Raw genomic sequence first — 24,050 nt, 5'->3', positions numbered from 1 at the left:
AATAAATAAATAAAATCTTAAAAAAAAAAAAAGACCCCTATATATGGAATAATTGAAAACAAGATTAGCCCTCAAGAGGGGAATGGTTGAGGGGCATGTGGGTAGCTCAGTCGGTTAAACATCTGACTCTTGATCTCAGGGTTGTGAGTTTAAACCCCAAGCTGGGCTCCATGATGGGTGTGGAGCCTACTGAGAAAAACAACAAAAAAGAGGGGGATGATTAAATAAATTAGGATTGATAACCAGATAATTTACCTAATGAAAATAAAGTTTAAAGGAATTTGTAATAATATGAAAGTGAAACATGTATTAAGTAAACAAAAAGATATGAAATTGTTGTGCACCATGATCACAACTATTTTTAAAATTGCAGAGAAAAAAGGAGAAAATTAACATTAATGACTGCATATAACAAGGACAAAATTTTTAAACAATTTTCTGTATTTTCCAAATTACCTATAATTTATTCATTTATTTTTACTCTAAATTTTAATATATTTTTACTTAAATTTCATGACATTTTATTACATTTATATAGAAATACAGGTTTGTTTGTTTTTTTTTAAGATTTTATTTATTTATTTGACAGACAGAGATCACAAGTAGGCAGAGAGGCAGGCAGAGAGAGAGGAGGAAGCAGGCTCTCCACGGAGCAGAGAGCCCGATGCGGGGCTCAATCCCAGGACCCTGGTATTAGGACCTGAGCCGAAGGCAGAGGCTTTAACCACTGAGCCACCCAGGCGCCCCCTAGAAATACAGTTTTAAGAATCAATCAGAACTAGGGTGCTGGGTGGCTCAATCAGTTAAGTGTCTGCCTCTGGTTCAGGTCATGATCCCAGGGTTCTGGGATCGAGCCCGGAGACAGACTCCCTGCTCAACAGAGAGCCTGTTTCTCCCTCTGCTTGCCACTCTCCCTCTCCCCCTGCTTGTGTTCTCTCTCTCTCTCTCTCTCTCTCTGTCAAATAAATAATGCCTGCAACTCCTTGGTAGGGATTTGTTTTTAAGATTTATTTTGTAGATTCTTTTATGGAATTATCTCGAGGATAATGTCAAAAAGTGTAACATTTCTTTTGTGCACAGAACAGTTAATGATATAAATATCTAAAAACTGGAACCCCTTCTTACAATTCTCCCTCTTTTCAGTTCCTTTCCTTTATCCCAGGTACCCTAATTCTTGTCACCTCATCTATATTCCTGAGGATGGGGGGGTGGCAGAGGGAGAATTTAATAAATTACTGATTCCTTAGTATGAATTGGATCAATATTTTTCTCCTTCTCAGAGCTTTCGCCTTTAAAAGAGGACTTGTGAAAAGGCGAAATCTCTCCAAAAGATTTTCCTACGGTTAAATCAAGAGTGGCGCATGTCTCATGTCTCAGATCTTAGGCTCTCATATCAAAATCCTTACTATGGGGGTGCCTGGCTGGCTCGGTTGATAGAGCATGTGCCTCTTGATTTCAGGTATTGTGAGTTCAAGCCCCACATTGGGTCTGGAGATTCTTTGAAAATAAAATCTTAAAAACAAATCCCTACCAAGGAGATTTAGGCATTGCTGCCGTGGGCGGGAAGGTATAAAAAACAAATTTACCTTCTTACCCCATCAACTAATAAATGACTGTGGAAAGGCCTTTGGATCCAAATCCTGAAAGGACAACTGGCCCTTTGGTTTCTTTGAGTTTGGCTTTGGATACAGGCTCTGAAGGGACAAGGATTGGTGTCCCTTTCCTCACTGAAGCCCTTTTTTCAGTCTTGCCCTTACCTCCTTCCTCAGTCAGCCCTTGCTAAGAAGCTTACCAGTAAATGTATCAGAAAGTTCTGGAGATGGCTCTCCGAAGGAAGAAGGTACATGTGCTTCAATCAACAGATAATATTAAACTTGAGTCAGCACTGTCTAATTTTGGGTTCCACGTTTCAAGTTGTACGTGCCAAGCCATTTGGTCTCACTCTAGTCAGACACACGCATTGTGAATCCCGGACTCTCATTTCATCTGGGTAAGTTTCTGTGTGCCTGTATAGGGACACCTTGCTTGGGTTATTGACCTTAGTGTGTCCTTGCCCTTCGAGAGGGAAGGGAGAGCACTGATAAAATGTCTCATTTGTCATTGAATACTCAATAATTCGCTACCTGGCACAGGGCCACACACATAGTCACCCAAAAGAGATGTCTAGAGCACATGAAGGAACGTCTAATGAAGTCAGCTAGACTCAGTTGAGTCCAGCTTTTTACAAAGAGACTTTGCTGAGAAAGGACTGGAAGTTCTAACATCCTAAAGGTGTCCCAGGGGAAAAATATGGCCAGTTAAAAAATAGCCAGTGTAGAGGGGCGCCTGGGTGGCTCGGTGGATTAAGCCGCTGCCTTTGGCTCAGGTCATGATCTCAGGGTCCTGGGATCGAGCCCCGCATTGGGCTCTCTGCTCTGCAGGGAGCCTGCTTCCGCCTCTCTCTCTGCCTGCCTCTCTGCCTACTTGTGATCTCTCTCTCTGTCAAATAAATAAATAAAATCTTTAAAACAAAACAAAAAAAAAAAATAGCCAGTGTAGCAAAGCTCCCAGCTGGAGCCTAAGCTGCCTCCATCCATTGTAAGGATCTTAGATGATCAGAGCGTAACAGGCAAGCTGATAGATGGCCCTCCCAGGACGGAGAAACCTCCTGCATATGAACTCATCCTACTGCAAAAAGGGTCAAGCAGGCCAACCTGGGCCCATGAACCAGCCTTAGTCATCGGTGAGGAATGGTGACGCCAGAGACAACACAATGTCTGCCACCTGGATTTGACCCCAGACCAGCTCTAAATGTGCAAAGGCACTAAGCAAGTCACTTGATCATGCTCACACACTAGGCAACACAGCTTAGAGCCCAGGTTTTGAGGTCACCAGAGACGAGGTCTAAGTCACGGCTCCACTTCCTAAATAACCATGACCTCTGTAAACTAACTTCCATTTCCTGACCTGTGAAGGAGAGATGGAATATTAACCCGCCAAGTTGCCATGAAGATTAAATGCACCTGCACCAGAAACCACTCAGTGAAGGATGGTGGCCCTCATCATCAAAGCCAACGCTAATAGAGTACAGTTGACCCTTGCACAGAGTGGGGGCTGGGGCGCCAACCCCCGAGCAGTGGAAAATCCATGTATAACTTGGCACTCCCCCCAAACTTAACTACTAATACCTGCCTGTTGACTGAAAGCCTTACCCATAACACACATAGTGGATTAGCATGTATTTTATACGTTGTATGGATTGTACACTACATTCTTACAATAAAGTAAGCTATAGGAAAAATATTAAGAAGATCACAAGAAAGAAAAAATAAATACATTTTCAGTACTCTACTGTATTTACTGAAGAAAACCTACATATATGCGACCCACACAGTTCAAATCTATGTTGTTCAAGGGTCAACAGTAGTTTCTTCCAATTCTAAGAGTCCTTAACAGTTTTGGGATTATAATGTTGATTTCTAGAACAACAAAACTGAATGATAAAATCAACCCAATGAGATTACCTGGATAAAAGTTAAAGGGCATATTATCCCCTCGGGTAAATAATACATTCTATGTTAATAAAAAAAAAATAAAAAAAAATTAGGTGGCATATTATAATGGCCTAAAGATTACTGCATTTATCTCAAAAAGGTTTGAGAACGGTAAGAAGTATTTCGGGACCATCCCCACACAGCTCACCATCATCTCCCACTGTTGGAATCAAAGGAGTTTGCTTTCTACAGTTTACACGTTTGTGGATCTAAACCAAACCCACATTCTGCTCTGGGAATGCATGTTTAGGACAGACATGAATCACAGCCCTGGGCTCCCTCTTTGTCTTAGAATATTTTCCATGAAAGTATTCTTTTCACTTTGTTGAAGGACAGGATGTTCCAAATCAGTGAATCACTGTTATTTATAAAATGGAATGGATGAGGTGACATCAATGAAAATGGCAGAATAAGGATCTTGAAAAATCTTCTCTCCACAAAAGCAATGAGAACAAAGGCAAAAACGGTCAGAACCAACTGGCTTGTGCTATTTCACATTCCAGGCTGCTTGTCCTGGATGCCTAACCTGAACTAAAATCAAATTATTTTTTATTGAGTCCCTCCTTACTCATAGTAAACAAATCCTTATTAACTCACAGCATTCATTTAAAACCTACAGGGAGACAGAGTTATTACCCAATGAAAGAAATCCAGGTGTCTTGACTGCTTGCTGCCAAAGCCAACTATTTCCATTCCTCCCATCAAAGAAGAAAAATAGAACTATCCACCTCCTATTCTGTACACACACAGAGCCAAGAGAAGAGACAATGGCCGACAGAGAGAACACAGTGGGCGAAGATGTGGAGCACCCTGGAGGAATGGGACCTGATGTGGCTCGGTGGAGACAGCTGAACTGCCAAGGGAGCAGGCTGATATGCTCCACAGAACCCAGGCGAAGGTCAGGAATTTTAGGCATGAGGTCCCCTGTGAGGTGGGAATGGAAGGTGGAGAACTTGTAGACCTCCTCTCTCCAGGTCCCTCCACCACCACCCCCCACCCGCTTCCTTCATCCTAAGAGGGGCAGAGGGTGCATTTCTGGGGCGACTGCACCAGACAACTGGATGCAGGAGTCCCAGGCACTCTGAGGGTAGGAGCCTTTACCAAAAACAGGAATTAAGTTATCTTCTCCACACACCAAATGGTGAGACCCCCCAGCCTCTTCCCCGACTCAGCTTCCAGAACACCGGCAACTGGCCTATACGCGAAGCCCTGGCCTGTACCCCAAGCCAGAGGCTGAAGAGTCATTTTGAAGCTACTGACATGTGCAAAAGAAAAGGCCCAGGGGATACCCAAAGGAAAAACTATGTCCTCCTCCCATCAATCCACTGTGAGATCCATTGGGCATGATCCCCACCAGTATTAGTGTCCTGTGCCCCCAACTTCGAGGGAGGCCTCCTTCCTTGGCTTGTGGTCGCGTCACTCCAACCTCTGCCTCTGTGACCACACTGCCTTCTCCCCCTTCTCAAACCTCCCCCTGCCTCCCTCCTATAAGGACACTTGTGAGTGCATCTAGGACCCACCGGAGAATCTAGAATCATCTCCCCATCTCAGGATCCTTCATGTAATCATGTCGGCAGAGCGGTTTCTGCTACATAAAGTAACATTCACAGGTTCTAAAAATTAGGACATGGCCACATTTTGAGGGCCATTATTCAGCACACCACCTACATACAGAAAGTTTTCAGTCAGCCTTTCAGTTTCTCACATTGATTGTGGGATCAAAATTTTTTCACCATTGTTGGCTATCTGAACTTCTTGTTACATGAATGGTCCACTCCTGGCCGTCGTCTGTTTTACTTTTCTATGGAAGTTTTTCCTCTAGATTGTTAAGAGAAGTTTAAATAAGGCCATTAGCCCTTTATCTGCTGGGTATGTTGAAAATAAATGTTCCGAATTAGCCTTGTTTACAGTTTGTCTTCTGATATATAGGAAATGTTAAATGTTGTGTGGTTAAATCAAATACTTCTCCTTTTCAGTTCACCCACTGCTCTGATCTCAGAAAATCTGCCTTATCCTAAAATTAGACATAGGCTAATATATTTTCTTCTGGTTTTATGCTTCATTTAATTCTTTTATCAATATGAAATTTACTTTATTATGTGGTAGGAAGAATCTAACTTAATTTCTAAGTTATTTAACCAATTGCTCAGCAAAAAAATATTCTCTTCCTTTCCTTACTGATTTGTCATACCATCTTTATCAAATACAAAAATCCTATATAGTCTAGGGTCGTTTCTGAATTCTGTTATCTAAATTCCTCTTTCAGATGTTCACCATATATCTTTCTCTCCCTGGGTTTCTAGCTACAAATAGGTAACTCAAGCCATCAAACCACCCCAAAGTAATTTCATATTGTCTTAATCCTTCAAAATATGTATATAATTATTTATTTTTTGGCATTCTACTAGTTAGTTAATTATCTAAGGGAGTACATATTTACCAAAACACATGGCCATATATTTGGAAATGTGTAGAAACAGGAAGACATTTTCACATTTTTTAAAGAAACCAGAGATACTTTTCCTTTTTGTTGTAAATACAATGATCTATCAAACATCTCTGATGATTTTACTAATTAATTAAATCAATAACTACCATGTGACAGCCATTTTTCTAGGTGTTATGTATACAGGACAAAAACAGACAAAAGTCTCCTCCTACATGAAGCTTACACTGGGGGGAGGTGGGGAGACAGATAAAACAGGATACTGTCTGAGAGTAGTGTATCATATAGTGATGAACAAGACGGAGAAAAATAAACCAAGGAAGGGGGAACAGGAAATTCTGAACAGGTGACTATTGGTGACTTCACTGAGAATGTGATATGAGTCAAGACCTACAGAAAGGGGAAAGAGTTTTACTTTTCTTCTATACCTTGACACAAATGGGTTACTTACGTTGAAATCCCTGGTATATCTCCAGATATACTTTAAGTATATCTTAAATCAATTACATTAATCATTCATTGCTGATCTACTACAGTGATCAAGATGTTAATCTTGATATGTCAAAATGAACCGCTGTATATTTTAAACATCAAATTCATCATGTGTTAATTGTTTACAATATACTTACAGGAGTGAAGCAGCCTGTTGGAAATCTTTGAACTGTAGAACGAAATACGAAGCTCCTATGTTAAAAAAAAAAAAAAAAAAAAGATGTTCTAAATCTATTTTTTAATATGGGAACATTGTTAATTTATTTCCTATCTCTCACTAAATATTTGAAAAATTTGAATAAATATTTGAAAATGCTAATCTAGAGATGATGGGTGTAAATAAGGTTTAAAAGCCATTAGTATTGGTTAAGTATGTAAATAAAAAGTCAAGAGTGAAATTATTAAAAGCGACTCAGTATAGTTACCTGGAAGCGTGCTTGGGAACCGGTGCAGGAAGTAGATCGTATTGCCCCGGTGAGAGCTTAACTGACTGCAGAGAATGGACGAGGACACCAAAAATAGATTAATACAGGTCTTAAGCTCACTTTATCTTATTACCTGTCATTCGTAATCCTTTATTTTATGACCATACAGTGTTATGTAATTTATTCTCAGTCTTAACAGTGGAAAAAGTACATCTTCAAAGATGAAACCTGAAAACATTCAACAAATAGTCCCTTTTCATGGTAAACTTTATGATAGTGTGCCTGAGGGGGTGCGTAGAAGAATTCTGTACAATGGATCATATTTTAAATGTACTAGACCTAACAAATCCATCAACTACCATTTGGTGAGCCTGCTGTGTGGGTAAAGCACTGCTAGGTGTGGTGGGGAATAGAAGGGTAAGAGAGATGGCCCCTGACCAGTAGGAGTGGGAAAGCACATACATAATATTTCTTTTTTTTTAAAAGATTTCATTTATTTATTTGATAGAGCAATAAAGAGAGAGCACAAGTAGGCAGAGAGGCAGGCAGAGGGAGAGGGAGAAGCAGGCTCTCCACTGAGCAGGGAGCCCAACGTGGGGCTTGATCCCTCTGCCCTGGGATCATGACCTGAACCAAAGGCAGCTGCTTAACCGACTGAGTCACCCAGGCACCCCTTTGTAAACAATTCTAATGTAAAACTATAAATAAAATGATAAAAGACAAATTGGAGACTTGGGAGTCGGGAGAGATTAAAACCAACTGATGACCCACACCTAATCTCACATACTCAGTGGTGAAAAACTAAAAGCTTTTCCTCTAAAGTCAGGAACAGGACAAGGGTGTTTACTTTTTCCATTCCTATTCAACATAGTATTGGAAGCCCTAACCAGAATAATTAGGCAAGAAAAGAAATAACAACCTAAGTGTTCACTGATGGAGGAGTGGGTAATGAATATAAATATCTGATAAAAATGCTATATACGTGTGTGTGATCCTATGTATGATCATACTTGTGTGTGTGTGTGTGTGTGTGCGTGTGTGTATCAAAGGAATATTATTCAACTGTGAAAAAAGAAATCCTGCCATTTGCAACAGGTTTGAAACTGGAGCACATTATGCCAAGTGCAATAAGCCAGAGAAGGACAGATACTGTTTTGTATCACTCATATGTGGGATCTAACGATCATACCGCAAGAAAGCCAGGGGTGGGGGGGGGGGTGGGATAATTAAATAAATAAATCCACCTGAGTGGTTTAAAGATGGCAAAGACTGAAATTTGATTGGGGTTTCAGGGAAGGCAGGACTTCCTCGAGGCGGCCATGGAGTTAAGGTTAAGGAGGAATGCTGCAAAAGAGACTGTCTGCCCATTGCCAAGCTTGTGGCAAAGTACCTGGGAAGCTCCATCGTCTCTGGATCTACAGGAATTAACCCAGGAGTATGTGACTGAAGGGAGTGTCAGGAACTGGTATGCACAGAGATTGGGATATGTGACAGAGAGGAGGAAGAGAGGGAAGGAGAACTAGGAGCCAGGGGAAAGAAGACTGACCCAATCTCCAGAAATACCTAGGTTGAAGGAGCTGGCAAAGAGGACTTGTGTTACAAAATCCCAGAAAAAAGCCTTCCTGGAAGTCAACAATCTCCCCCACCCCTATTATTTTAAAACCAGGTTTAGAAATACAAGGCTGCCTTTGCTGAAAACGAGGCATCCATACCCTGGCATTATCTGCCACAAGGAAGTTCAGCTGTTATATTTTGCCCCACAGCTGTCTTTCACATATTAATACCATTTGGATTGCAGGGGCAGCTTTTCGTGGCTACAGTGATGATATCAGTAAATACAGATTTTATGATGAAATACATACGTTGTTCTGATGCACCTGTGCCTTGTTAATTGTTCACTGGACATAATAAACACCAAGGAAACGTGAGTTTGTTTGTTTGTTTAATCATACCATGGGAGCACAGGAATGTATTTTAAGCCAGTGCTTTCTTTGGGGTCATAGCATTCCAGTTCAGGTCACTATCTCAGGGTGGTAAGAGGAGTCCAACCACAGGCTCCACGCTCAGTGAGGAGTCAGCTTGAGAGTCTTTCTCCCTCTGCCCCTCCCGCTGCTGGCACACTCACGCTCTTCCTCTAAAACAGATAAATAAATCTTTTTAAAAATACACCATGAGTTGTTCCATCTACATTTTGCATTTCATTATCCCAACATTTAAGTGTCTAGTTCCCTACAATATTACTTGTTAGCCCCTCTTTAGGCACAAGGTTTCTCTCGATGGGTATTTTGTCAATGCAAAACCGTTCTGTTGAAAATTCCACCAGCCATTATTTTTACCATGCAATGCTTTTCAAATTAACCTGTCTTCAAAGACATCATCATCAAGCTATAAACACAGCTAACAATGATCAATGAATCGGCCAGATTTTCTCAGCATCAGTCTCCTAACTGGCTGTTCAAGGATGTCTTTTGAACACATTAAAATGGATCCTTTGGGGGCACTGGGAGGATTGAGCATCTGACTCTTGATTTCAGCTCAGGTCATGATCCCAGCGCTGTGAGATCTAGCCCTACATAGAGCTCTCTGCTCAGCAAAGAGTCTGCTTGGGATTCTCTCTCTACCTCCCCACCCCCATTCTCTCTCTTTCTCTAAAATAAAAATAAATAAATCTTTTAAATTTTTAAAATAAAAGAGGGGCACCTGGGTGGCTCACTCAGTTAAGGGTCTGCCTTCGGCTCAGGTCATGATCCCAGAGTCCTGGGATTGAGTCCTGGGTTGGGCATCCTGCTCAGTGGGGAGTCTGTTTCTCCCTCTCTTCCACCCTCTCACCCTCTCCCTTGCTGTGCCCTTGCTCACTCTCTCTATCTCTCTCAAATGAATAAATAAAACAATTTTTTTAAAATAATAAAAAATTCAAAAATAAAATAAAATAAAATGGACCCTTTGGCTCATTTCCTCCCCTTTGGCTCATTTTCTAAGTTAATAGGGGTGCCTTTCCAGCCCAACAGTCCCCTTTTGACCTGAGAGTTAGGAGAGGCGGAATCACCAAATTTGTTTCCTTTTATGTGAGCTTCACCTTCCAAGGCAAAAGCCTGGACAGAAGTTTGAAGCAATTTAAAAACTTTGTTTCTGATTTTCATGGAAATATTCCCAACCTAAGAAGTAAATAAGAGAAGTTTTAAAATGGAAAATGTAATGAGATAAAATAGAAAAAATGTTGGAAAAATTTTTGATTTCTTTACAAATGAGCATGATTGGAAAGAATATTACTTGCATACCTTCAAAGTCTACAGAAAGAAAAAAATAACGGTAAGTCTCTTTGTGCCCTATGTAACCCTTACTTCTCAAATGTAAACCACTGTTAATGATTGCTTAAATAACTCTCAAGAAAGGATGCATTTAACATCGTATATAGGTATATCTGTTTTCATTTATACAAACGGAATTATGCTATAAATATTGGTTTGTTGCTTGAGTATTTTATTAGTATGTACCTTGGAAATGCTTCCACATCAACACATATAGATTTACCTCACTATTTTTATTTAAAAAAATTTTTTTTTTAAGATTTTATTTATTTGACACAGAGAGAGAGATCACAGGTAGGCAGAGAGGCAGGCAGAGAGAGAGAGAGAGGGAAGCAGGCTCCCTGCTGAGCAGAGAGCCCAATGCGGGGCTCGATCCCAGGATGCTGAGATCATGACCTGAGCCGAAGGCAGAGGCTTTAACTCACTGAGCCATCCAGGCGCCCCTATTTTTTTTTTTTTTAGATTTTTATTTATTTATTTGACAGAGAGAGATACAAGCAGGCAGAGAGGCAGGCAGAGAGAGAGAGAGGCAGGCTCTTTGCTGAGCAGAGAACCCAATGTGGGGCTTGACCCCAGGACCCTGAGATCATGACCTGAGCCGAAGGCAGAGGCTTAACCCACTGAGCCACCCAGGCGCCCCACTATATGCATTTTTAAAGAGATTTTATTTATTTATTTGTCAGAGAGATAGGGAGACAGAACACAAGCAGTGAGAGCAGCAGGCTGAGGGAGAAACAGGCTCCCCACTGAGCAAGGAGCTTGATTCAGGACTTGATTCCAGGACCTGGGATCATGACCCGAGCTGAAGGCAGACACTTAACCAATGGAACCACCCAGGCATCCCTTTCTATATGCCTTTAAGGCAGCTAGGAATCACCAAATTACCTTCCAAAATACTGGCAACAATTTGTATTATACACACAATGTGTGAGAAAATGTTTCCGTACCCTCTTTGCCAATAGTGGGTATCATCAAACTTAAACTGTTGATCATCTGAGAGGCAAAAAAAAAAAAAAAAGTCTAGCTGCTTTTGTTCCTTTGTAATTATTTAATTATTAGCTGAAGCCAAGCATCACTTTGTGCCTTTTTTTTTTTTTTTTTTTTCGGAACTGGTATGTCTGTTTGTGAATTGCCAGTTCATATCCTTTCTTCATTTTTAAACTAGACTATCTATTTCAATTGGATTATAAGAGAATGTGACTCTATTCCAGGAAACAATATTGCACTGTACGTTAATTATCTGAAATAAAAATTAAAAAAGAAAAAAAGAACATGACTCATTTTTACCCTTCGGTGCAAAAGTGTGGTGTGGAAGCCGCACGTCACTGACTCACAGGTTATAGACATGGGCGGAGTCACTATCTTCTCCCTTTCCTGTGCATGGTCAGGAGACTGGCACAGATGTATCAGGCTTTGGGTTGCTCAGGAGCTCCCCTAGCACACTGATTTCAAGTTTATACTTTAACCTTTCCCATTTCAGTCATTTGACTAATGTTTTTAGTTGAAACCGTAAACAGTGGATGTAAAATGGTACCAGATTTATTATATTCTGCAAGAGAGAGATACAGGATGGCACTATTTTTCTGTAAGAGCATTTGGCAATGCATCTCTAGACTTAGACAGCTGCATTCCTTTCCCCAACAACTCCACTCTGTGACTAATGCAGAAAATGCTGATTCTAGTAGAATACTATGCAGCTATTTAAGATGATGTAGAGAACACATCATGGTGTGGAAAAGATTCACAGTATATTTCTAAGGGGGAAAAAGGTCTGGTTTCTATTAGTGGTGAGCTAGGTTATTTGAATGATGAACTTTCTCACTGCAGACAACTACTAGAAATGAGGAATAAAATATTAAAAGCAAGTAAGCAAGAGTTTTTAAAATGACAAGAAACTGTAACCAGATAATAAGGAAATTTAAGAACCCCAAAGCAAGACATAGCAAGAAGTCAGAGAGGTTAAGTGTCCAAGGTTTGCCCAGAGGATGTTTGCTTGTTCAGACTGAACTCAGCAGAAGAACAGAGCTGCATTTTCTTATGAGGATCCAGAGACCAAAGCTTAGGCCCATCGGTGATGGTGATCTAATGGGGGTCCTACCCACAGGAATTAGAGACCCAGAAGAGCACTTTCTGAAAGTAAGCCCTCCCGTATCACCTAATGCTAAGAGTCTGTACACAGAGTTGCCTTGGTGCTAAGCAGAACTGGAAAAGGAGGAAGAAATCCACTGTTGAAAGACTGTAACTATGGGCTGGTCCCTTTCACAAAGTGCCATCACCGGAGTGACCCAAGAATACATGAGCAGTGTATTTCAAGTGGCCCCAGATTCGTAGCTACCCCCTAAAGCAGAACCAAAAGCAAGCCTTCCCTGAAGGAAAACACTTTCATTTAGGTCTTAGGGTTCATGAAAATAAGTTTTGAGGAACAGTGAACAATGTACACAGGGTCAAAGAAAATCACACATCCAAAGAATCAAATAGAGTAAGACCCAGACAGATATCAAAGAGCTGGATAATTCATTCCACATTCAATGCATATTAATCATCAGACACTGTTCTAAAGGCAAAGATGTAACAGTGAGTGAAAAAGATATATATTCATGTCCTCATGAAGCTCATGGGGGAAAACAGACAACAAATAATAAATGCAAAGTACAAGTAAATTATAAGGTGTATTGATGGCTACAGGTGGTAAAGAAAAAATAAGAAGGGCAGGATTCCCTCCTAAGGTCAGGAGTGTCAAGTGGTGAATTTAAATGGGGCTTATTGAGAAGGTGACACTTGAAGAAAGATCTGAAGAAGGAGATGGAGTGAGCCATGCAGATAGATGGAATAAGAGCATTCCAGAAGAAGGAAGATCCAGTGCAAAGACAGGTGCATGGCAAGCTCAAGAAGCAGCCAGGAGACTAGGGGCAGGAAGAGAGGGAGATGAAGCCAGGTCCCAATAAATCTGTTGACCCTGAGAACAGCCACTCAGAGGTCACACCCACTGTCACAAAGGTTCTCAATCAGGAAGGAGTTGGTTGGTTGGTTAGTTGGTGGGTTGGCTGGTTTTATTACCCCCTTCTCACCCCCAGGGAACATTTGGCAATGTCTGGAGACAGGTTGTTACAACTGGGAGGGGGGATCGCTAATGGCATCTACTTAGCTTATGGCATCTAACTATCCAAGAATGCTGCTGAACATCCTACAAAGTTCAGAACAGCCCCCACAACAAAGAACTATACCATCCAAAAATGTCAATAGTGCCAAAGTTGAGAAACCCTGACTTAGACATACAAGTGCAGAAGTCAAGAAAGCAGTTGGACATACAAGTCCGGAGCTCAAGAGAGAAGTCTGGGAAGGAGATATAAATTTGGAAATCTCCAACCATTAGATGGTGGCCAAAGCCTTGGGGCTGAATGAAATCACCAAGGGAGGGAGTGCAGAAGGGGAAAAGGGTCAGGGCACTCCTACATGAAGAAGTCAGGGAGAAAGGGCTGAAGGAGGTGACGAGAGAGAACAGGGAGGGCTGAGGATGAGGACTTGGGGCTTTGGAAAGAGGGGAGATGTGAGACAAAGCCACATAAGAGTGGCAGAGAAAACACCAGGGAAGTCCGTTCAGTGGCAGGAAAGGTGAAGAATTTAAAATGAGGTCAGTCATTCAGCAACATGGGTGCAGGGACCAAGTTCCTAGAGCCTTGGACTTAACCAGTGTGACAGCCTTGCTGGACAGGTACGATGAGCCCCTGGGCAAGGGACTGTAGGCGTGTGCAGGGGGAAACTCTAAAGTGACTAGGACCTGAAGCTTCGCGAGGAAGGAAAACATCAGAAAGTCAGAGGCACTGAAAAAGGAGGTCAGATCCATGGATTAGGGATGGGGAGGACAGAAAAATTTGGGGGGGGGGTTAGAGTGTTAGGGTGAGCGAAACAGAAGATTAGGAGAGGGTGAGAAGAATGGGTTGCCTGCAGTTGAGACTGTGGAGGGTTAAAATGATTGGTCTTGAGAAACTCTAAGGAGTGTAAAAAACAAAAAAACAACAAAGCCAAGAAACCCAACTGAACAAACAAAACAACTCTAAAGAGCGAGTGGCTGAGGCAGAGGAGAATTCAAGAAACTGAAAAGCCAGGTTGTTGGAAGATCACGCACGGGTGTATTAAAATCATGACAGGCGCTTTGGAGAGAGTGGGGGCACGAAGGAGCTAAAATCATCCAGAAACAATTGGGAGGAACCCAGGGGCCACTGGAGGATGGCAACAAGGCCAAGAGAAGCTCATAACAGTATAGACGGGGAGAGACACAGCCCCACATCTGCACACATGTCCTACAATAAAAACCTATTACTCCTCGAACATAAGTACAGAAAGAATTATTGTAAAAATCATAGAGCCATCTCAAATAGTCTTTGGAAAGAGCCAGACATCGATGAGTATACACGCATGCACGTACACACACACACACACACACACACACACACGTCCATATCTGATCTGAGTCTTTGATACAGATGCTCCAGTGAGTTACATGCATCAGAATAAAGGTGTTGAAAATAGCAAAAAGTTTCTTACAAATAAAAAAGCAGCACTAATGGGGGTATAAAGCGAATGTTCTATTAAAAATTGTGAAGCTAGAGAATATAGTTCCATATTAATAAATAACAACGTCTACTCTATCTACTTCAGATTCAAATTATTATTTTACTGAGCTTTGCGTTTAAAAAAAAAAAAAAAGCAGAATTGGGGGACGCCTGGGTGGCTCAGTTGGTTAAGTAGCTGCCTTCGGCTCAGGTCATGATCCTAGCAACCTGGGATCAAGTCCCACATCGGCCTCCTTGCTCAGCAGGGAGCCTGCGCCTCCCTCTGCCTCCCTCTGCCAGTGCTCACTCTCTCTCTCTCTCTGACAAATAAATAAATAAAATCTTTAAAAAAAACAACAAAAACAGAATTGTGAATTTTACTGGTAAGTAAACAATGCCACATCTGAATGTCTCTCCTCCTGAGAACATTATTGTAGATCCTTTGAAACAGCAAATTAGGAAAACATTTAATTCTTCCATTTTCTATAGCACAATCCTTTGGGGGAGGTCGGGAGAGAGAGGAGAAAGAAAGAAAGAGAAAGAGTTTGTTTTCAGGTTTTAGCTACCCCTCTGGGTAAGCCAAATTCTTACGGTCTTTTAAAGCTTTAAATTTTGCCCAATACCAACCTTCTATGTTTTCTCCTTTCATCGGTGGGCCTTGACCTACCCTCAATAACCCCTAAAAGCAAGAAGAGAGGAAACAGAAGGGCATAAACAGTGGTGCAGAATGAGGAAGGAGGATTCTGCCCTGGGGGTGGCCAGAATGATTTCACATGCAGCATGGTTACCCGATTCTGAGCCATAAAAGTCAGCATAATTTAGTGTTTGTATTCATCCACTGAAGCAAACAGGATAAGATTTACCCAATGAACATTTATCACTCTGCCCTGTTTCAAAGCCATAATTTGCAAAACAGTAGGAAGGGTTTCCGTGTTGGCTATGACAGGCTCATCCTGCTGAAAATGTCTTGTCCATCTTCACAACCACAGCCCTTGCATTTAATTCAACCTCCAGCGACAATGCATTTCTTCTCAGGTTATCACAATATTCTGATCAAGTTGTAGGGGTTGATACTATTACTGGCTTCTTTATAAATGGGAGGCCTGGGCCTCATGGGTGGCTTGGTCAGTTAAGCGTCTGCTTTTGGCTCAGGTCATGATCCCAGAGTCCTGGGGTTCAAGCCCCGCATGGGGCTCCCCGCTCAGTGGGCATTCTGCTTCTCCCTCTGAGCCTCCCCTACTCATGTTCTCTTACTCTCTCTCTCTCTCAAATAAATAAATGAAATCTTTAATCAATGGGAGGACTCAAGTCCCCAGTCCCAAAGGTCAAGTCACAAGTCTCTCTCTGCCAGCCTGGAGCCTTCCACAGTGTTACGCCCCTCCCTTGAACACTTCCCTTTATACACCCCCTGAACTCTGCTGCTTGTTCATAGCCGGAGGTGCTCTGGACAAGGCACTAGAAAGGACAAGGCTCTGGACAAGGCACAGAAACCCTCAGTTAAAAGTACTGCCTCACCTACCTATCTTACGTGCCTCTGAACAAGTGACTTAGTATCTACTCACCATGGTTTTCACATATAAAATGGTCTGCCTATTTCAGAATGCTGGGGAAGAATAACTACGAGAATACGTGTGGAAACTCACAGTGAGCTATTAAGAGCCACATAAATGTCATGTATTATTCAAGGTCCGGCTTGGGTCCTACTTAATCCCGGGAGCCTTCCAGCTTTTCAACCCAGCCTACACCGAATACCCCTGGCATTTCCTGCCATGCTATTTATCTTAGCACTTGATATATTTGTTCTTGTATTCTTACTCAAATACTCCCCAGTCAGGAACATCTTCCCTGCACAGAACCTAGCCTGGGACTGGAAGCACAGCGGAGCTCTTATTTCCAGTGTTGTGAATGAACTGGCAGAGCAGAGTGTAGAATGGGACCTTCCTGGTACCGCAGGGCTCACTTCTACAAGACATTTTTAAGAAGATTTCCCTATGGGGGGCGCCTGGGTGGCTCAGTGGTTTAAGCCTCTGCCTTCGGCTCGGGTCATGATCTCAGGGTCCTGGGATCGAGCCCCGCATCAGGCTCTCTGCTCAGTGGGGAGCCTGTTTCTCCCTCTCTCTCTGCCTGCCTCTCTACCTACTTGTGACCTCTCTCTCTGTCAAATAAATAAATAAAATATTAAAAAAAAAAAAAGAAGAAGAAGCTTTCCCTATGGTATCCGGTTATATTCACTCTAATTAAAGGGCACTACTTACTGGAAAAATTTTCTCTTTGGAAGAAGAGGGTACACTGTATGAACTGCCTGAGGGAACAGAAGTATGGCCCAAGCACAGATAAGATTCCAGAAGCTCCCCAAGTCAGGGGAATCCTGCCACGACTGCCTGGAGAGGGAACAGTTCTTTCCCATGTATTCTCCTCAGGTTAAGGAGGCCTCACAGGGGAAAACCCTGCTGGACGTGAGGTATTTGCAAATCAGGCAGCCCTTGTTTGATTTCTGTAGGCAATAAGGCATCCGATAGATTTTCAACTTCTCCTGGGGAAGAGGCACTCAAAGTACATAGGATAATCTCCTCAGGGGCTGTTGGTAGTTTTTCCACAAGAACCCAGCTTCTAGGAGCACCTTACCTGATCTTTGTAAACCGGCGTGCTGGCGTTTGACCGCGGTTTGTCTTTAAATGAGTACGAGGCCAGTTGCTTCTTTAACAAGTCCAAGAAGTCAGGAGGTGCGTACAGGGGAAGGTCATTTAGTACCAGATTGTTTCTTTGCACAAGAGGTGGTCTTTTCCTTCCTTCATTTTTAAAATTGTAGGTTGCTATCACTGGATTTAATAGGGATTCTTCAATGAAAGTTTTCAAGTGGTAAGTGCCAGGGATGGGAGTATTCTGTGGAAAATTGACATCATTTTTCAGATCAGTGTGCAAACTGGTGAACAGCTCCTAAAACACCATTCTTTGAAGGGTCACTCTCAAGAAGCATTTCTTGCTGTTTTAAGGTTTAATAAAATTTTATCAAATATAGTAAACACTCCTGACAGAACCCTATTTCAAGAGAATCATGGTCCTTTCCTTTTTGAGACAGTTGCTGAATGATAGCAAATGGGTTGCGGCCGTAGTTGGAAGTTATTAACTTTTTAAAAAGTAACTTCAGAGATACGAAACCTTGATATGCAGTTGGGCTATAAATGTCAGGTCTCTCTTGAGACCACTCAGGATCGTTTCTTGACTAAAAAAAAAGTTAGCCTACTTCTGCTGGGTGGGTACTACAAGTTTCTCTCCAGCCCTCAAATGAGAAGCTGAAAAATAAGAACATGAGACTGAGGAGGAGCCGGCAGAACACATGGCTTCATCAGCCCGATAGGAGGTTTGGTACTTTCGCAGTGTGGCTGCATGGCCGGACCTACAAGTTTAGTCCCTGCTGCTTTTGTGGCCGAATTTCCACTTAGCACCTGGCTTGGTTCTACCATTAAAATCAGTTCCATTTCAAGAAAGTTTTGGCCCATGGGCCCCTCTCTTATGAAGGGTCTGGACAGGAAATACTTCTACAATATAGAAACGCTATCTCTTTTTTATTTTTTTTTAAAGATTTTATTTATTTATTTGACAGGCAGAGATCACAAGTAGGCAGAGAAGCAGGCAGAGAGAGAGGAGGAAGCAGGCTCCCTGCAGAGCAGAGAGACCGATGCGGGGCTCGATCCCAGGACCCTGAGATCATGACCTGAGCCGAAGGCAGCGGCTTAATCCACTGAGCCACCCAGGCGCCCCTAGAAACGCTATCTCTTGAACAGGGGATCCTCTGGTCATTTTTTTTTCATCTATTACTACCTTGCTTTCCTAAGTTGACCATCTTAACAGAACTTATTACAACTCTATACCATCTAAGATAAAAACTGGAACTCAAACCCCTTTTATAGAATGAAGGCGTTTTCTTGTGTAAGCTCACAAGATCATAAACTAGATTGATCTTATCTAGATAGCCTGTAAAGTACTTAGATTCCTGGAGTTGTTTTATTTTGTCCTGCATCCGAATTTTAAAGTTAGTTTCTCAGTCAGATGCTGGTACTAAAATTATAAATAGGGGGGTGACTGGGTGGGTCAGTCGTTAAGCAACTGCCTTGGGCTCAGGTCATGAGTTTCTGGGATTGAGCCCCACATCGAGTTCCCTGCCCAGTGGGAAGCCTGCTTCTCCCTTTCCTGCTTGCCCAGCTTGTGTTCCCTCTCTCACTGTCTCTCTCCCTGTCAAATAAAATCTTTTTAAAAAATTAAATAAATAAATACAATTATAAATAGGAAATAAGGTCCACTGTTTTCTTATAATTGTTAGTGACTTAAGATTTAAGGCTGATTAAAATATCAATGGAAATATGAATAGAAAGAATAAAAACACACATACTGTTAATGCGATTCTCCACCACCCTTCTCTTTCAACAGATGATGTCTTTCGCACTGGTTTCTATTAACAAACATAAAATGTGCTTACTCATTTGAGAGGTGATCCATGGAAGTTCATTATAAATATATTTTATAAAACATTTGCTTGAAGAAATCAATATCTGTGTCAAATTGGTCAGCCTGAATTAAAATAAAAGCTACATAATGATAAATTTTGCGTCCCATTTCCTTAAATTGCTGTTTTATGACTTGAAGTGCTTCTAAGTTCCCATCTAAATTCCCTTCGGAAAAATGAGAGTAATAAACATCCTCATCTCACAAGACATGTCCTAAGGAAAATTAGATGTGACAAAATTTGGTGTTCTTAGGAAGGAAAGAGTCATGTAAATCCAAAATTGTATCATAATAGATTTATGGTTAAGGTGATGGGGCTGGAAGTTCAAGATGAAAGTGCATAGTCATCAAATTAACGTGATATTGGGATACAAATTCCCAGTGACATGGCAAATGTTGAAAACTGCCCTTTCCTGTTTTTATACACACTATCAAACATAATACAAATATGATACAGCTAATTCTTTCAGCTTGTCCAGCCAGCTGCGACACCTTTAGGCAGAATGACAGAGGAGCCAGACCACCTTGGGCTTTAACTCCAGCTCTGCCACTTACTAACTAGGCGCACTAGGTAAGTTACTTAATTAACCCTTATGAGCCTCAACTCCCTCTTAGGAGTATAAAAATAAGGCATAAGAAGGTTGGCACGAGAATAGATCATTATACATTTAAAGACTTGGACCCAAACCCAGTGCTCAATTAATGGTTCCTTTTATTTTTAGCACCTCACCTGCCCAGTTAAAAAGCAGATGATTTTGGTATTGCTTAGTTTCCAAGGATGCTGTTGGTTTCCACCTTAGGAACCTTATACCTATTTATTATTATTCCACATTTGTTTCAGCTTCACCACCAACAGAACACAGTTGTATAGTTTTTTCCTTTTGTACTACTTTCACTAGGTAAAGTCATTAAAACATTGAATTGTACTTCCATTTATAATGCTTTTGTTATTACTATATGTTATTTTGAGCAACAATGCATTAGAAATAGTAATCAGTAAAACTGATATAATTCATTCTTCCTTTTTAGCAACTTATACCCACTCTACTTATGAATACCCCTGGGCTTTAGTTTTACTATGAAATGTGCATTTCTCTAAAAAAAAAAACAAACAAAAAACAAAAAAAACAAAAACCCACTGTTTCATACACAGTGCTGTCTGAATTTTTTCCTATATGTTCCCTTTATTAGATTTGTGTTGAATCTTCTCTGTTGCACATTTACAGTCACAGAAATCAAACTTTCTCGGGCAGGTCAAGACAAGTCTCCCACCTCTACCGAGACCAGGAAAACGAAGTGGGAAGAAGGGAGAAGTAAACAGTACTTCTAAAGGAAGGTAATTGGCAGCTGCTATTTTGTTTTGCCCAAGGCAAGTCATCTAAACTCCACCCATTCATCACTGCAAATTCATTTTAGGGCTGAAGCACTTTACAAAAGATAGGCTAACCGTCTCTTGCCCAAACATATTTAAAAACTAAACGAAGGTAGTTTAAGATATTTTATAAATACTAAAATACCAGACGGGGCACAAACATGTGCATTCGGCTACGTTAAAACCCATCCTCTGGGCAGAGGGGGAAATGAAAGCAGTTGTCCAGCGCAGTTGGTAGTATGGAAGAAGTAAAGAAAAAACAGAAAATAAAGGGTGAATGGAAGGATGAGAGCAAGGGGAGAGGAAATAAAACCAAGTAGATTCAGATAAAGATCAGGACCACTGAACTGCTGGTTAGGAGGAGGAAGGCAGGGAGAGTTGCGAAGCAAACCAAGGGGCGCGAAGGCCCAGCGTTAAGAAGACGAGAGAGTTCCGCCACCAGAGCCGAGGGCGGAGGGGTGGGGAGCGCAGGGGAGCATGGCAGCCAGTAATCGGGGCCGCGGAAGTCCGTCTGTACCGTGGAGGGGACTACCAAACTGCCAGGTGCCATGTCTTCCCTTAGAGAATTGGAGGTGATGGCGACGATTGGCTGATCCATTGTGGCCTCCTTGCTCCGTCAGCGTCCGGTTGCCAGGAGGCGCCTGGGGCTCCCGAGCGTGCGCAGGGGACCGGCCAGCTTTGTGTCCCGTGGTGGGGAGGGGAGGCGGGCGAACCGAGGCCCCGCGTCCCGCTGCGTGCGCAGGAAATCGCTCGCCCATCATGCACACGTGCGATGAGGGAGGAGCAGCGGAGCCCTGGGTGGGTCGCTGCCACAAGGCAGGCTTATAAAAGACAGTTTGTGGGGGGCGCCTGGGTGGCTCAGGTCATGATCTCAGGGTCCTGGGATAGAGCCTGCCTCCCCCCCCCCCCACCTCTCTGCCTACTTGTGATCTCTGTAAAATAAATAAAATCTTAAAAAAAAAAACAAAAAACAGTTTGTGGGAGCCTGAGCATACCCACAATCCCCACGGGCCTTTTCCAAATTACCCACACACCCAAGCTGGGAGACCGTGTTTTGTAGGCGTACTTCGCTTTAGCGCCAAAAATCAGCCCTAGCACCCACTTTCTAAGGTGGTTTATAAACTCCTCTGGATGGAAATTTTGGGGGTGTCTCTTTTCCTGCCTCTGGCTTTAGGAGTACTAGACAGAGCGGGTACCTGTGAAACGAAAGGCTACCCCTTTTTCCTGATATAGTCCTTTTTCACTTTCAAGCTTTTAGCTGTAGCTTCTCAACCTTTACATAAACATTCTCATCTTTAGAAACAGACCCACCCCTCAACCCTAGCAATCCCATTTTATGGAGTGCCTGCAGTTTTCTAAATACTTAATATACAGTAATCTAATTTAATCCTCACAAAACTGTGAGGGGAATAATCCCATTTTGTGGGCGAGGAAAGAGGATTCCTTGGACAGTTTAGCATAGATAGTTGACTGGGCATCACACAGAAGTGGCAGAGGCAGAGTCCAAATCCAGGTCTTGTTCCAGCACCCCACTGTCCACTATACGGTAAAGTTTCTCCTTCCTTTCACAAATTTCAAAAGTAGACTCCATTCTTTCAACTCCCATACTTTCCTAAAGACATCTTAATCTCACACGTGCACACACTTTCTATTCAAACTGCACTTGGTAAACTAGCCAGTGATCCGATCACCAAATTCAACAGGGATTTTTCAACTATCAAACTTGACCCCATTTGTCACTGCTGCATTGGTTACTCCACTCCCTCAGTCCTGAACCCCTCTCCTCCACTACCAGGGTTTGACCACTCCCTGCTGTGATTTATTGTTTGTCTATAAATGTGATAATAAACCAGTATCTACACAGGGTGATCATGAAGACCAACCTGAGTGAAATGTTTGGAACCATGCCTGGCACAAGGTATTTAGTAAGTACAGACAATCATTGCCTTTGGAACAAAAAGCAAAATTCACAATCCAATTTCATCTCCTTTCCCTCATTAGAACCTCACACTCCGATGTATACTTGGATACCCCAAACATGCCATCTTCATGTTTTTGTGTGCCCTTATGCTAAAATGCTATTTCCTTCTTCGACAGCCTGGCAAACTTGAGTCAACTCCTCTGAGAAATCCTCCCTGGCCTAATTAATCCCTTGTAGCCCAAAGGACCCTATGCCAATCTGTATGGGAGGATTCATTTTGACCAATTGTTTCTCTCCTAATTTTTAAACACTTCCCAAACCAGGTTTTTGTCTTAATTCTGAGTTTTCTGAACACAGGAGGGATTAAAATATTTGAATAAATGACCAGTTTAGAGGAGGGACTAGGCACAGTAGTTTTCAAAAATTAATGTGCATACAAAACATTTGGGGATCTAATGAAAATAGAGATTCAGATTCTGAGGCAGGGCACAAGATTCTGTAGGTGATTTTTGAGTAGTGAGAGACTACTCAAAAGAAGTACTCTCCAGTAGGGAAAGGCTACCCCCATTTCATTTCTCTTAGTGGGATTCTAAATGCAACGTATGAAAATACGAGGGAAAAAAAACAACCACCAGACACCAAGTTTGAAATCACAACTGAAATTATAAGGCCAAGAGGCTAATAATCAGAGTTTCCACAAATGTATGAGAGTCAATCAAGTCACTGTTCCTCATTTCACTTTCTTATTTTGGCTGAGCCTGTAAAACTGGCCCAGCCGACTAGGGACTGGTACTCTAGAGACTAAAGGAATATGATGAAAGGTACAGAGAAGTCTAGAAACCCATACAAGGTGTGAAATAGAAAGAACATCTAGATGAGAAAATAGTTTGAAGTATCTCAAAAATAGAAACAGCATAGGTCAATGACTTCAAGGACTTCACCAATAAGAGAGACTAAGCATGCAGGATAAACAAAATGTCCTTTCAAGAAACAGTCTTGCAGGGGCGCCTGGGTGGCTCAGTGGGTTAAATCTCTGCCTTCGGCTCAGGTCATGATCCCAGGGTTCTGGGATTGAGCCCTACATTGGGCTCTCTGCTCAGCGGGGAGCCTGCTTCCTCCTCTCTCTCTGCCTGCCTCCCTGCCTACTTGTGATCTGTCAAATAAATAATTAAATCTTAAAAAAAAAAAGTCTTATACAGTATCACTGAAAAAAATTTAAGATTGGTTTCAGGTTATCGTAACAGCAGTTTTAAAAGGGTGGGGAGGCATTTCTCTCTGGGACTACACTAAGTAGAAGTCAACGGTGCGCCTCTTTATGCATCAGATCTTTAATAAAAATTCTGTAAAATACACCCTAAAGAATGGATTATTTTTAACCGCAGTAGTGATTTTTGTTAGAATAATCTGAGAGCAAACATGCTACAGACTGTACAGAGGGAAGAATTACCAATTACCATGATCTGGCTAAAACACAACAGGCAATATGGCTAAGATGTG

The 24,050-nt window shown here is 42.0% G+C and overlaps 1 protein-coding gene across 1 annotated transcript in view; it reads right to left on the bottom strand.

Moving 5' to 3' along the window:
- The window catches only part of STPG4 (sperm-tail PG-rich repeat containing 4), a 36,128-nt gene extending 14,898 nt beyond the window's left edge, over positions 1-21,230 (bottom strand). Inside the window, exons 1-5 of the mRNA XM_045981823.1 lie at positions 21,150-21,230; positions 19,148-19,207; positions 17,383-17,640; positions 6,897-6,961; positions 6,609-6,663 (exon numbers count right to left, since the gene is read on the bottom strand). Coding sequence (XP_045837779.1) covers positions 6,609-6,663; positions 6,897-6,961; positions 17,383-17,640; positions 19,148-19,207; positions 21,150-21,230 — 519 coding nt within the window. The remainder of the gene's footprint in view (positions 1-6,608; positions 6,664-6,896; positions 6,962-17,382; positions 17,641-19,147; positions 19,208-21,149) is intronic.
- Between the last annotated feature and the right edge of the window lie 2,820 nt (positions 21,231-24,050).

The sequence above is a fragment of the Meles meles genome, chromosome 16, assembly GCF_922984935.1.
Source record: "Meles meles chromosome 16, mMelMel3.1 paternal haplotype, whole genome shotgun sequence".
Taxonomy (NCBI): Eukaryota; Metazoa; Chordata; class Mammalia; order Carnivora; family Mustelidae; genus Meles; species Meles meles.
This window is presented reverse-complemented; position numbering and strand designations above follow the sequence as displayed.